Source organism: Ranitomeya imitator, chromosome 2 (genome assembly GCF_032444005.1).
Source record: "Ranitomeya imitator isolate aRanImi1 chromosome 2, aRanImi1.pri, whole genome shotgun sequence".
NCBI lineage: Eukaryota > Metazoa > Chordata > Amphibia > Anura > Dendrobatidae > Ranitomeya > Ranitomeya imitator.
Window position 1 is genome coordinate 689,302,880 of NC_091283.1, and position 14,445 is coordinate 689,317,324.

Consider the following 14,445-nt stretch of genomic DNA (forward strand, 5'->3'; position numbering starts at 1 on the left):
TGCCAACAAGGATGTGGTTTCACCAATGTGGGGTACCTTTTTAAAAAATATACTAGTGCCATCACAGGCCCCTTGCCCAAAATTCACCGGCCTATAACAGTACAGAGCACATTCACCCTGGTGATCTAGTGGCAGTTAAAGGACACATTGCAGGAGACCGAGTTAAGAAGTAGGCCTAATGTAATGTCATGCCCAATTCCCCAATGTGTTGTCCTTTTTTAAAAAAATAAAAGAGTGCCATCACAGCCCCCTTGGCCAAAATGCACCATACAGAGCACGCTCACCCTGGTGATCTAGTGGCAGTGAAAGGACACATTGCAAGAGACCAAGTTAAGAAGTAGGCCCAAAGAAATGTCATGCCCAATTCCCAAATGTGTTGTCCTTCTTGTTAAAAAATAAAATAGTGCCATCACAGCCCCCTAGCCCAAAAATCAGTGGCCTATAACAGTACCAACCCTAACCCTACCTTAAACCCCAACCCTAACCCTAACTTTAGCCCCAACCCTAACTGCAGCCCTAACCCTAGCCCTAACCCTAACCCTAGCCCTAACCCTAGCCCTAACCCTAGCCCTAACCCTAGCCCTAACCCTAACCCTAACCCTAACCCTAGCCCTATCCCTAACCCTAACCCTAACCCTAATGGGAAAATGGAAATAAATACATTTAATTTTTTTAATTTTTCCCTAACTAAGGGGGTGATGAAGGGGGTTTGATTAACTATTTATAGTGTTTTTTTATTGGATTTTTATGACTGGCAGCCGTCACACACTAAAAGACGCTTTTTATTGCAAAAAATATTTTTTGCGTTACCACTTTTTGAGAGCTATAATTTTTCCATTTGGTCCACAGAGTCATGTGAGGTCTTGTTTTTTGCGGGAAGAGTTGGAGTTTTTATTGGTAACATTTTCGGGCACGTGACATTTTTTGATCGCTTCTTATTCCGATTTTTATGAGGCAGAATGACCAAAAACCAGCTATTCATGAATTTCTTTTGGGAGAGGCGTTTATACCGTTCCGCGTTTGGTAAAATGGATAAAGCAGTTTTATTCTTAGGGTCAGTACAATTACAGATGTACCTTATTTATATCATTTTTTTATGTTTTGGCGCTTTTATACGATAAAAACTATTTTATAGAAAAAAATAGTTCTTTTTGCATCGCTTTATTCTGAGGACTATAACCTTTTTATTTTTCGCTGTTGATGCTGTATGGCAGCTCTTTTTTTGCGGGACAAAATGTCATTTTCAGCAGTACCATGGTTATTTATATCCGTCACTGAAGGGATTAACTAGTGGGACAGTTTTATAGGTCGGGTCGTTACGGACGCGGCGATACTAAATATGTGTATTTTTATTGTTTTTTTTTTTATTTAGATAAAGAAATGTATTTATAGGAACAATATTTTTTTTTAGGAATTTTTTAAAATTTTTTTTTTACACATGTGAATATTTTTTTTACACTATAAGGCTACGTTCACATTTGCGTTCTGCCGGGCTGCGTTGGGCGCAGCCGCGGCGACACATGCGCCATGCGCCCCTATATGTAACATGGGGGCGCATGGACAAGCGTGGGGCGCAAAAAACGCAGCAAGTTGCTTTTTTTTTGCGTCCAAATTTCAGCAAAAAAGGACGCATGCGTCGCAAAACGCTGCGTTTTATCATGCGTTTTGTTGCGTTTTTGTTTGCGTTGTGCATTGCGTCTCCGACGCAACATCGCACAACGCAAATGTGAACGTAGCCTAACATTGCCCCAGGGGGGGGGCATCATGTTATAGTGTAAGATCGCTGATCTGACACTTTGCTGTGCACTGTGTCAGATCAGCGATCTGACGTGCACTCCTGGAGGCTTGCTGGCGCCTGCTCTGAGCAGTCGTTGTGAAGCTACCTCCCTGCAGGACCCGGATGCCGCGGCCATTTTGGATCCAGGCCTGCTGCAGGGAGGAGGAGGTAAGAGACCCTCGGAGTAACGCGATCACATCGCGTTGCTCCGGGGGTCTCAGGGAAGCACGCAGGGAACCCCCTCCCTTCGTGATGCTTCCCTATACCGCCGGAACACTGCGATCATGTTTGATCGCAGTGTGCCGGGGGTTAATGTGCCGGGGGCGGTCCATGACCACTCCTGGTACATAGTGCCGGATGTCAGCTGCGATAGTCAGCTGACACCCGGCCGCGATCAGTCGCGCTCCCCCGTGGGCATGGCCGATTGCTATGACGTACTATCCCATCGAGGGTCAGATAGGCCCATGTCACCTCGACCGGATAGTATGTCTAAGGTCAGAGAGGGGTTAATATCTGCCCTCAGTCACTGGCTTTACCATTCTGGCGGAGAAAATTGCGCGGGAGCCCACGCCAGTTTTTTCCGCGATTTAACCCTTTATTTTAACAGCTAGAGTCCCCAAATTTTGCACACATACACTTCTAACATTAGTAGTGAGGAATATGTAAAGAAAAAATGGGATATGTAATGGTTTACTGTATGCCTCATATCCTGTCGGGTTTGGGAAGGAGATAGCAAAACCTAGCAATTGAATTACCGGCTTCTCTGCTATCTAGCGCAGTATGAAATATATATATATACATGCAGCGCCCCAGAGATCTGGTCGTTGCAGTATGACACTCTGCCACTAAGGGGAGTGATGGTACGTCTGATGGCACTGAAGGAATTCTCCTGAACAGGTATCACTAGCACACATTACACTTCACACTCCGGCCACTAGGGGGAGAAAAAGGCTTTATTTATTGGGCCACTCCTCACACTGGTAAAACTAGGGGTTGGGGAGGAAGTTAGTCAGAAGCTGACTGGGTTGGATTCAGGCAACATCCCGTGGCAGGGGGTGTTGCAGGGAGAAGACACAGCGAACAGAACAGAACGTTACGGAACCGCGCCTGCACCTCCTTGCGGCGGTATCCTAAGAAAGAGACAAGAAAGGAAGGATATTGTGGAACAGTGTAAACGAGATCTAGGAAAAAGGAGTACCAGTAGGAGTCGTGCCGTGAGACCGAGGCAACATCCTACTGAGGCGCGTAGCCGGTGGCCGGAACACCGCGGGAGTAACTGACTTCAGGCCTTACTTCAAACTCCGCAGGACAGTTAATTGTAGGTTGGCTGTCTACCTTAAATTTCCTAAGAAGACATAGGGGGCAACATTGGGAGAGGGGCGTCTCTAGGGTCCCGGAAGACCTCCAAGCCTTCCCATCATACGGGTGCGTCCTAGCCAAAACATACTGGGGGATGAGAAACTAGCAACATCTGGAACTAACGAGAGAGAGAGCTGTAGAGAATGAACAAAATGAGAACAGCCGTTGTGAGGACTATTCCGAATGCTCAGCAGGGTAGAACTACAACACACAGGCGCTAGTGGTGGGCAACGATTTCCATCTGTGAGGGAAACTCTGGAAGTGCCCATCAGACCGGCCTGTCTCTGATAGCCCTGTTAAACGTGCTCTGGATTGAGGATCTTGAAGTCTTCAGTAAAGAGGTAAAGAGACTGCAACCTTGTGTCCTCGTTATTGCCTGCACCTCACACCATTACTATCCACCTTACTGGGAAGCCCTGGGGACATACTTCAACTGTGGGAAGGTATACCATCCAGCTGCAATTCCATCACCCCAGCGGACCCCGCAGCAGCATCGGTCACCCTGACCGAACACCACAGGTGGCGTCGCGAACCCCTGACAGACTATACCACCTTTATTGGACACCCCTTAGCAGGGTCACGGACCGGGTCTAGCCACCGTGACAGCCTCAGAACCGAACCAGAGAGGCCCGGTACCGGAACGCGTGGCCCTGTGTCTGGGGGCGATCTATATATATATATATATTTATATATATATATGTCTCACTGAAATATATATATATAGAGAGAGAGAGTATATATTTTTTAACGAATATTTGAGTCCATGGATCCATTGTATGTCCGTTTTGCAAGCCGGCGAGAAAATCTCGCTGTACGGATGCCATACGGATTACATACGGAGGATGACATGCGCAAAATATGCTGCCACACCCTGCCTACGGATGACATACGGATCACTATTTTGGGAACATTTCTGCATATTATGGCTGTAAAAAACGGACCGTATTTCCCTATGCTGAGTGTGACGCCGGCCTTATAGTGAATGGATCCCTCGGTGGTTACATCTGAGTCACGTCACTCAGAGATTTAGATGGAAACTCCAAATTAAGTGTGAATCCAAACGTTATGCAAAATGTTCCGAATAAAAGCTTCAACTCAATCCACAAAAAAGCAAGTCCCCACTCAGGTCTGTCATCTGTTTGCGGAAACATAGGGGGCTTCCATGTTCCTGGTAGTATAAAAGCCATGGAAAAGCGATACGGCTCCTCACCCTCCAAAAGAAATTCAGCAAATTCTGTGCTGTCAAATCCAAATGCCCCCCTCCCTTCTGGGCCCCACAGTGTATGTAAACCACATATAACGTCCACATTTGGCATTTCTAAAGTCATGAGAGCCCGCCTAACTTACGGGTGCATGCCTCCGGAAGCACGGGTTGGGCATAACATACTGGTGACTGCAACGTACAGAGACAGTTTGCAATTTTCACTCAGCAACATTCATTGCTGTTTGTTTCTGGAAAATACCCATGGAATCAAAATCGTCACTACACCTGTAGATAAATTCCCCAAGGTGTATAATTTCCAAAATGGGGTCACTTGAGAGGGGATTCTGCTCTTCTAGCTACTAGGGGCTCTGTATATGGAGTCCGCAAACTGTTCTAGGAAAATCTGTTTTTCAGGACCCAAATAGCCCACCATTCCACCTGAGTCTCTCCATATGGCTAAGTAGTACTGTACAGCCACATATAGGGTATTGCCACATTCAGTAAAAATTGTGGGTCAAATCTTGGTGCAATTTTTATCCACTTCTTGTGTGAAAATGTGAAATCTGGGGCTAAAACTAAATTTTGGTGGTACAAATGTAGTTATTTTTTCTTCACTGCCCAGTGGTATAAAATTCTATAAAATAGTAAACACACCAGCGCTTACTGGACCAGAGTAGAACCCTTTGCAGCTGGACTCAAAAACGGGTAGACGCCACCCCTGATATAAGCAGTGGATAAGAAAAAGATAGAGACCGCGCATAAGGGGAAAACACTAGGAAAAAAGGAGGGAATGTGTCAAACCACAGCATACAGAGTCACACAGTGGACCCAAACAATCACCTAAATCGCTGTGAGCCCACTGGACAGGAAAACAGCAACCCAAAAAGAGCCCAGGTAAAATACTGATGCGATGGTGCAAAACACATAGACAGCAACGCGTCGGACTCAAATGAAACCAGCAAGACCCACGACCATATATAAAATTCTGTGGCACACCCATGGTGTCAATTTGATCACTGCACCACTAGATGAATTAATTGAGAGGTGTAGTTTGTAAAATGGGGTCACTTATGGGGAGCTCTGCTGTTCTGGCACCTCATGGGCTCTCACAGTGGGTCTTGGCACCTGCACACCATAACATTATAATCTGGCGCTCTTTGCCTTTTGAGCTTTGCACTGTGCCTGAAAAATATTTCCTGATTACATGTAGGATATTGGCGCACTCAGGAAAAAATAGACCTCAGTTTGTTGTAAAAAATATTCCTATTAGACCTTAGAAAAATTGAAAACTTGGGGCTAAGAATGTATTTTATTATTTCTTCACCGCTTAGTAGTATAAAATTCTGTGAGGCACATGTGGTGGTGATATGATCACTGCACCACTAGATGAATTCATTGGGGAGTGTACTTAGTTTGTAATATGAGTTCACATTTAGGGGGTTTCTTTTGTTCTGGCACATCAGCGGCTCTGCCAATATGACATGGCACCCTCAAACCATTCCAGCAAAATCTGAACTCCAATATGGCGCCTCTTCCCTTCTGAGCTTTGCTCTGTGCCTTAAAAGTAGTATTCCCCCACATATGGGGTAGTGGCGTACTCAGGAGAAATTGCACAATAAACTGCATGGTGCAATTTCTCCTGTTACCCTTATAAAATGCAAAATTTGGGGCCAAAATAACATTTTTGTGGGGAAAATGTGATTTTATTTTCATGGCTCAATGTTATAAACCTCTGTGAAGCACCAGGAGGGTTCAAGGTGCTCATCAATGCATTTAAGTACATTCCTTGAGGGGTCTAGTTTCCAAAGTTATTGCCGCATAAAGTGACAGTGGTCAGAATTGTAATAATTGGCCCGGTCATTAATATGCAAACCACCTTCGGGTGTAAAGGGGCTAAGGCCACCATCGCACAATTAACAGCTACTTGAATCTTAGCCTAAGGGTACCGTCACACAGTGGCATTTTGATCGCTACGACGGCACGATCCGTGACGTTCCAGCGATATATCCGTGACGTTCCAGCGATTTCGCTGTGTCTGACACGCTCCTGCGATCAGGGAACCCGCTGAGAATCGTACGTCGTAGCAGATCGTTTGAAACTTTCTTTCGTCGTCTAGTGTCCCGCTGTGGCGGCATGATCGCATGGTGTGACAAAGGTGTGCACGATATTGTATACGATGTGCGCATAGTAACCAACGGCTTCTACATCGCACATACGTCATGAAATTATCGCTCCAGCGTTGTACATTGCAAAGTGTGACAGCAGTCTACGACTCTGGAGCGATATTGTTACGATGCTGGAGCGTCACGGATCATGCCGTCGTAGCGATCAAAATGCCACTGTGTGACGGTACCCTAAGACTTCAGGGTGATAATCCCAATCAAACTTGAGGAGCCTTTCAACAACTTATAAACTCTATACATATGGTTTAGTTGCCTGTATACTATAGTATTTTCAATATTGAAGCACCTTGCTTAATTGTAAATCATTTTACTATAATAATTATTTATTTATAGCAATATTAAATTATATTTCTATAGCACCAACATATTCCACAGCACTTTAGATATTAGAGGGCACTTTTACAGACAATAAAGACATTACAGTTTACAGAATAACACATATATCAGCACATACCAAGCTTACAATCTAGAGTCTATTCAATACTTTTCATGAAAACAATAAACTAAAATAGACTTCTATAGTTCACAAATCTTGTTACAAGAGGTAAATGCAACTAATCTACATCTTAGTTTGATAAAGATATGGTCATTTGAAGTTAAAAGCCCAAACTCTTCAGACAAATTCTAGGGTCACATGATATGTGAAGGTCAGGAATTAAAGGCAATAGGTGACAAATATCTGACCACTAGGGGTCCTACAACTTGACTCCCCACTGATCACTAGAAAAGAGCATTTTTGAACCACTCTCCATAATCTTTGAAAATTCTTGGAGAACAGGATTAATCCCAAAAGACTGGAGAAGAGCAAATGTTGTTCCAATCTTCAAAAAGGGAAGAAGGTAGACTCAGGGAACTATAGGCCGGTGAGTCTGACTTCCATACCAGGAAAGATCTTTGAACAAATTATTAAACAACATGTATGTAAGTACCTGGATAAGAGTAAAGTGATTAACCAGAGTCAGCATGGGTTTGTAACTAATAAGTCATGTCAGACTAACTTAATTTCCTTCTATGACAGCATCACCGACAGGGTGGATCAGGGAAATGCTGTAGATATAGTATATCTTGACTTCAGCAAAGCATTTGACAAAGTATCTCACACCATCCTTATTGAAAAAATGACTAAGTATGGAATGGACAAGGCAACTGTTAGGTGGATTCATAACTGGCTTCGTGATCGGACCCAAGGAGTGGTCGTAAATGGCTGCACATACAGTTGGAAGAATGTCTCAAGTGGGGTACCACAGTGTTCTGTCCTGGGCCCTGTATTGTTCAACATCTTTATCAATGATTTAGAAGGAGACATTGAGGGTACACTAATTAAATTTGCTGATGACACAAAGCTAGGATGGATAGCTAATACTAGTGAAGAGAGAGAGAGGATTCAAAAAGATATAAATAAACCGGTACCAGTGGGCAGCAACTAACAATGGTTTTTAACAAAGAAACATGCATAGTACTGAAAAAAAGTATTTGCAGAATGGGAGGCATAGGGCTAAGCAACCACATGTGAAAGAGACTTGGGTATACTAATGGATCATAAACTGAACATGAGTCAACAGTGTGATGCAGCAGCAAAAAAGGCAAATGCAATTCTGGGATGTATTAACAGAAGCATACAGTCTAGATCACGCAAAGTCATTATTGCCCTCTACTCCTCTTCGGTCAGACCTCAACTGGAATACTGTATCCAGTTTTGGGCATCACATTTTAAAAAAGACATCAACAAACTGGAGCAAGTTCAGAGAAGAACGACGAGAATGGTGACCGGTCTGCAAACCATGTCCTATGAGGAATGGTTGCAGGATTTGGGAATGATTAGCTTGCATAAAAGTAGACTGAGAGGGGACTTAATAGCTGTCTACAAATATCTCAAGGGCTGTCACATTGTAGAAGGATCTTCTTTATTTTCATTTGCACAAGGAAAGACTAGAAGCACTGGGATGAAACTGAATGGGAGGAGACACAGATTAGATATTAGTAAAAACTTTTTGACAGTTAGGGTGATCAATGAGTGGATCAGTCTGCCACGAGAGGTGGTGAGTTCTCCTTCCATGGAAGTTTTCAAACAGAGGCTGGACAGACATCTGTCTGGGATGATTTAGTGAATCCTGCGTTGAGCAGGGGGTTGGACCAGATGACCCAGGAGGTCCCTTCCAACTCTATCATTCTATGATTCTATGATTTTCCCAGGTTGTGCATGACCAATGCCACTCGATTCATTCCTGTGAGGCTACGTAACATTGGATGATTGAAACCCCCATTCTATTGATCAATGTGGGTCACAGCAAAGGGATCCCTTTAAATCATATTTTTTCCTAACCAGTGAATTATTGCTAAATGTCTTCCATGGGTAAACCCCTTCAAAGAGGACATGCTACGAATCCGGTCTCAAATTTTATAAATTCTTGTATATTGCAGGTATTGCCATGCTGGATTATCTTTTCTTAGACTTCTGCATTATGCTATTGCCTGGTATTCTTCTTGGGTTTGTCGACTTGTAGACTGTCAGCAAGGCTTGGACTATTTCATAGTTTGTAGGGACATACTCCTTGGCGTGGTAATGTTAATTTATCAATTCTGAAACAGGGCCAGAAACAATAGTGCTTTCCAGAAATTCTAAATGCAGTAACATCTCAAAGTGTCTGTCTTTGTACATCAATTCCCCTATCATGTGCTTAAAGCCATATTTAAAATAATTCACATACATTTACTTTATAAGGCTCAACTGGGTGTAGACTACCTGTTATTTTGTAATTTTTACACAGATTTACATGAATCGACTTTCTAAACTACCATTGCATGGTTGTTTGTGTTTGTGTGGGTTATTTCCAGCATGGTGATCGTCCCTGACAGTGGTGAGCAAAATCCTTACTGTTATAAGATCAGAAATTTACAAAGACCAATGCAAATAATTTGTTTATTGTTTGTTTCTCATTAATCTGTATAATATGGTCAATTATTGTCACAATTACTATAACTAAAGAGTGGCCTTATTTTACATTTCAAATCTGTGGGGCCACTGTACCTAATTAGTAGCGTAAGCCTGAACAAACAAACCTTTCCATACGAGCTATTAGGGCAGATAAGCTTCATAGAACATTTCTTGATTGGGCACTGCATATTGCACAGAGCAACTCTTGCTCTGGAGGAGGACATGGTGAAAACAATTCATGAATGTTTAGGTCCAGTGTAATACAACAATATTGGAAGGGGTAATATGTGGCCACATACAAGATTTTGCTCCAGTAGACCCAGGACATCCTGATTAACGTACAGTAGGGGAACTTGTGTTTCTTTTCTTATTGTAGGCAGCTAGCTATGCTACACTAAATAAACTAAACAGAGGCAAAATAAATACTGTTTTCTAAGAAATATGCCTTGCATTCACATATTTTTGCTTTTCATATGCTTCATCTGGGGAATCCTGTTCGTTCTCTCAAATTTAATATGCCTGAATAAGCATTTATTCATGACCGTGCCTAGATTATTTTATACAAATTATGTTTTAAGATAAATCTATAAAGATACAGGTTTATTTCTAGTCTGGTTCATTCTCATTTCATTTTTTGTAAAAAAAAAAAAAAAAGCAACCTCCCTGCTAAAATTATACTAATAGTAATAAGAAGACTGGCCATTGATATGATAACAACATGTGAAAAAAAGGGGAAACTTATAGAAAAATATATTTACATGGTTGTGCAAGCATGAGGCTTGAGTGTATGTGGTCTATACAGAAGGTATAGCTGAGCTTATTAACAGCAGAGTTTGAGAAAAGCTTATCTTTGATGTTTTTACTATAAAAGAGTTCATTTTGTTGTAGTGGGATTTCCTAGGATATCGGGAAGTTTCTAAAAGTACTTAGACGCTCCATAATAATACTAAACCATTTACAAAAATATATTAAAAAAATGAATAAAAACACAACAAAAACACACCAAAAATATATTCTTGGCATAAGAATTATTTATTATGCAGGTCATTAATGTGATAAAATATACGTCATTGCTCTTACTTTACCCATATGAACTAGTTATGTGAATTTCAATTGTTGTAAAGATGAAAAATTTGGTTCTATTTTATGTTGTGTTCAATAAATGTGACAATAATGAAAAGGGATGTAATGTTATTTAAAAGATATGTATTCCTTAGAATGTTGTTTTCTATTGTTAATGTTCAATATTAGAAAATTTCAACAAATGCAAAATTAAGCAATTTTCCAAACAGTCTTCATTTAAAATTTTCTACCATTTTTGCAATCTAACTAGCCATAAAAGACAATAATCACAATGTTCGGACTAACACATAATGTTGCCTAATGAAGAGATCCAGAGCTTAATCAGACACATTAAAATACATAGCTTTATTAATAATAACATTAAAAAATCAAAAACACATATAAAAACAGTAGAATGATAAAGAACGCCCTAACTAGAGGAGACACAGCAATTTATTCATGGCTGCAATCTTCACTGCTGTTTAACTTTTCTGGTAATGTGTTTCTTTTATATTTTTCATGATTGCATGCCTTAATAAGTTAATAGCCTTTACTTAGCCTGGCTGTGGATGTAGGACACATGCCTATTATACTATACTGCTCATTTATTGATGGGCAAATGTTATGATTTTGTATACATCTGCACAGCTTTGTGCTTTGGGCTTGTAATGTGTTAGATTTTTCACGTTTTGCAGCGTCTGCTCTAGTTAGGGCTCTCTTTATCATTCTACTGTTTTTATATGTGCTTTTGAATTTTTTAATATTATTAATAAAGCTATGTATTTTAATGTTTCTGATTAAGCTCTGGATCTCTTCATTCAGCAGCATTATGTGTTAGTCCGAACATTGTGATTATGTGATTTGAAGTGCCAGCCTTTAGTACAATTGGACACCTTTTTGATTTGGTAAAAGGCAGTAATGGTGCATGTTGGTCTCATAAAACATAGCCTTTATTGAAAAGAATAATTATGCAATAAAACCAATAAAACAACAGATCAGCCCAATGGAGGACCACATGCCCAGTAACAAAAGCTCACATACATTTTTGCAATGTGTCTGTTATTGGCAGCTTTATAAGAGACTGATGATACCAACCTGTCACATCCCCTGCCCCTGGTTCTCCTGACATTCTTCCTTTCCCCTTCTCTTCACTTCCTCTAAACTTAGTGATTACATTTAGTTAAAAAAAATATTGTAGTACCATATGTAAAAAAAAATTTGTACCATGTCAAAGGTGTCTTTAAGCAGGATTTCTGTAATAAATTCTGTAAAGATTCAGTAAAATAACTAGATATAATGTAAATACAAAAAACAAAACAGTAGAAGAGCAGATCCTTCAAGTCAATGGCATTTAATAATTGCTAAAGAACCAAATCCTTCAGTTAAACGTTTTACTCACTCAAGTTAATATGCCTACAGTTAATGTCCTAATCAATGTCAGCCTTCCAATAGGTTATACATTGGAATAGGGTATAACATTCTGCTAAACAATACAAGTTTAATTCATAATGCATGCCTAATATACAGTAAAATGCTGAAAATGAATTATTCCCAAGTACACATTTAGTTTCACATGCAAATATGGTTACCTTATTCTTGCCCCCACAGTGGCAGCAGACAGTCCAAAGATATGTAAGGGTCCTCCATACCAAAATAATGAAAAGGCCCCCAAAAAATGTCACCATTGAAGAGGCCAGGAATGCCCACCACATGCGCTGTCCCCGACTGTCGCATGGCACCTCAACGGTGACTGGAATAATGAGAGCAGGGTTGCTTTTGGGTGAAAAGACAGAGTCTAGCTGCAGATTGTTGTTGATAGCACTCATGGTTTAATGCTAGTCAAATTTTAATTTGGAATTTGTTGCCAGTTGCCAATGTTAACTGAAGGACCCAGGAAGCCCTGAAAGCCACATATGTCTCAGCCCCCAAATTCCTGCACTTGCCATAATGCACAGGAAAGGGGCAGGTCAAATAAATGATGGGGCCTTCTCTGCCTCTTCTGCAAAAAATAAGGACAGTATTTCAGTCCCGGCTTTAGAATCCAATAAAACAGATTTGTCCTCAAGAGAATGGCTACCCCAACACCTTGTAATGACCTGTCATAGTTATTTCATCAATAAAAAGCATAAGCAGATCCAAGCCGATCCTTCATTTTTCTTGATGTGTTGTTCTATATGCAGATGATCCTTGTTTTCCTTATATAAGAATGAGCATGGCATAGAAATGAAATTCCAAGCGATGCAGCCAGGGATATCTATAGCAGACACTCATTGTTTTGCATTTGGAGAGTGCATATCTATTAGATTATATTAAAAGCGAAACATTTTCTTAGCCCCTGTTTTAGCCGCCTTTTCGATGTAAGTAGGGCACCTGCTGTTAATTTTTATTCATAGGCAATCCTCCTCACTGTGAGCATTGGCTCTTGGCTCTTCTGCAGCTTCACTGTGGAAAGCCGTAGGAACTGCATGCAATGAAGGAGATTCTCAGCTGCTGAGGTTTTTAGATCAATAAGATTGCCAAGATGTCTTCAACCCTTCCTTTCTCTTGTCTGGACTCGATACAGATTGCGGTGTTCTCTTTTTTTCCTTCTCTGTGTCCTTCTCTACACTCTGCCAGCATGTTGGTTATTCACCCCTCCTACCTTCCTTTTTCCCTTTTTCTCCTATGACTGTTCAGTGCTGTAATCCTCCCAGCTGATCGCTTGTTCCCCCTCCTCCTTCTCCACCAGTGCTGTTGCTTCTCTCATATCCCTTTTCTAAGCGTAGACAGATGAGAGGATACCCTATAAAATCAGCTGTAAGGGAGAAAAAGATGGAAGGGTAGGCTTATTGGTAGCAAGCAGGAGTCTCCACAAGTTAGTATCGTCAAAATTCAATATGTCTGACTCTGCATTGCACATATGACAATCCCTGACACTCCAATGGACAACGTATGAATTGAGGTATCATAGACTAGAGATACCATCTCTAGGACACATACCAGGAATGTGAATTAACAATGATACAGTAATCATTAATTTTCTGACATTCATGTGGTAATTAGTGATGAGTGAGAGTGTTCGTCACTACTCATTACTCGCTCAAGCATCAGTGTGCTCATGATGCTCTAACTCGGCGAGTATTTTTTTAATGCTCGAGTCCCCGCCCCGCATGTTTGGTGCTTTTTAGACAGCGAATAAAGATGTGGGGAATGCCTTCCAGTCACTGAAATGCTGTAGCCATTTTGTTTGTCTCATTACTGTGGTTGGCTGGCCGGATAGCGTCACGTGTCTACGTCTACACAAGACCTATGACGCTATGCTCGGCACACTGTAACCCAGAAACAGGCAGAACAGTGAGAGATGCTGCTGAAAGAGGGCAAGAGTTGTAGAATTGTAAAGTACTAGGCAGGGATTCAACCACATACAGTGGGGAAAAAAGTATTAAGTCAGCCACTAATTGTGCAAGTTCTCCCACTTAAAAAGATGAGAGAGGCTTGTAACTGACATCATAGGTAGACCACAACTATGAGAGTCAAAATGAGAAAACAAATCCAGAAAATTACCTTGTCTTATTTGGCAAGATTTATTTTATTATATATCCTTTGTTGGCAATGACAGTGGTCAAACGTTTTCTGTAAGTTTTCAGAAGGTTGGCACACACTGTTGGTGGTATGTTGGCCCATTCCTCCATGCAGATCTCCTCTAGAGCAGTGATGTGTTGGGCCTGTCACTGGGCAACATGGACTTTCAACTCCCTCCAAAGGTTTTCTATGGGGTTGAGATCTGGAGACTGGCTGGGCCACTCCAGGACCTTCATATGCTTCTTACAAAGCCACTCCTTCATTGCCCTGGCGGGGTGCTTACGATCATTATCATGCTGAAAGATCCATCCACGTTTTCTTCAATGCCCTTGCTGATGGAAGGAGGTTTGCACACAAAATCTCA

At 41.4% G+C, this 14,445-nt stretch overlaps 1 protein-coding gene across 2 annotated transcripts in view; it reads right to left on the reverse strand.

The window, feature by feature from the left end:
• The window catches only part of KCNMA1 (potassium calcium-activated channel subfamily M alpha 1), a 1,262,580-nt gene extending 1,249,394 nt beyond the window's left edge, over positions 1–13,186 (reverse strand). For both annotated transcript variants that reach the window (XM_069753065.1, XM_069753071.1), the window contains exon 1: positions 12,110–13,186. In XM_069753065.1, coding sequence (XP_069609166.1) covers positions 12,110–12,346 — 237 coding nt within the window. In that variant the 5' untranslated portion in view covers positions 12,347–13,186. The remainder of the gene's footprint in view (positions 1–12,109) is intronic.
• Positions 13,187–14,445: the final 1,259 nt, after the last annotated feature.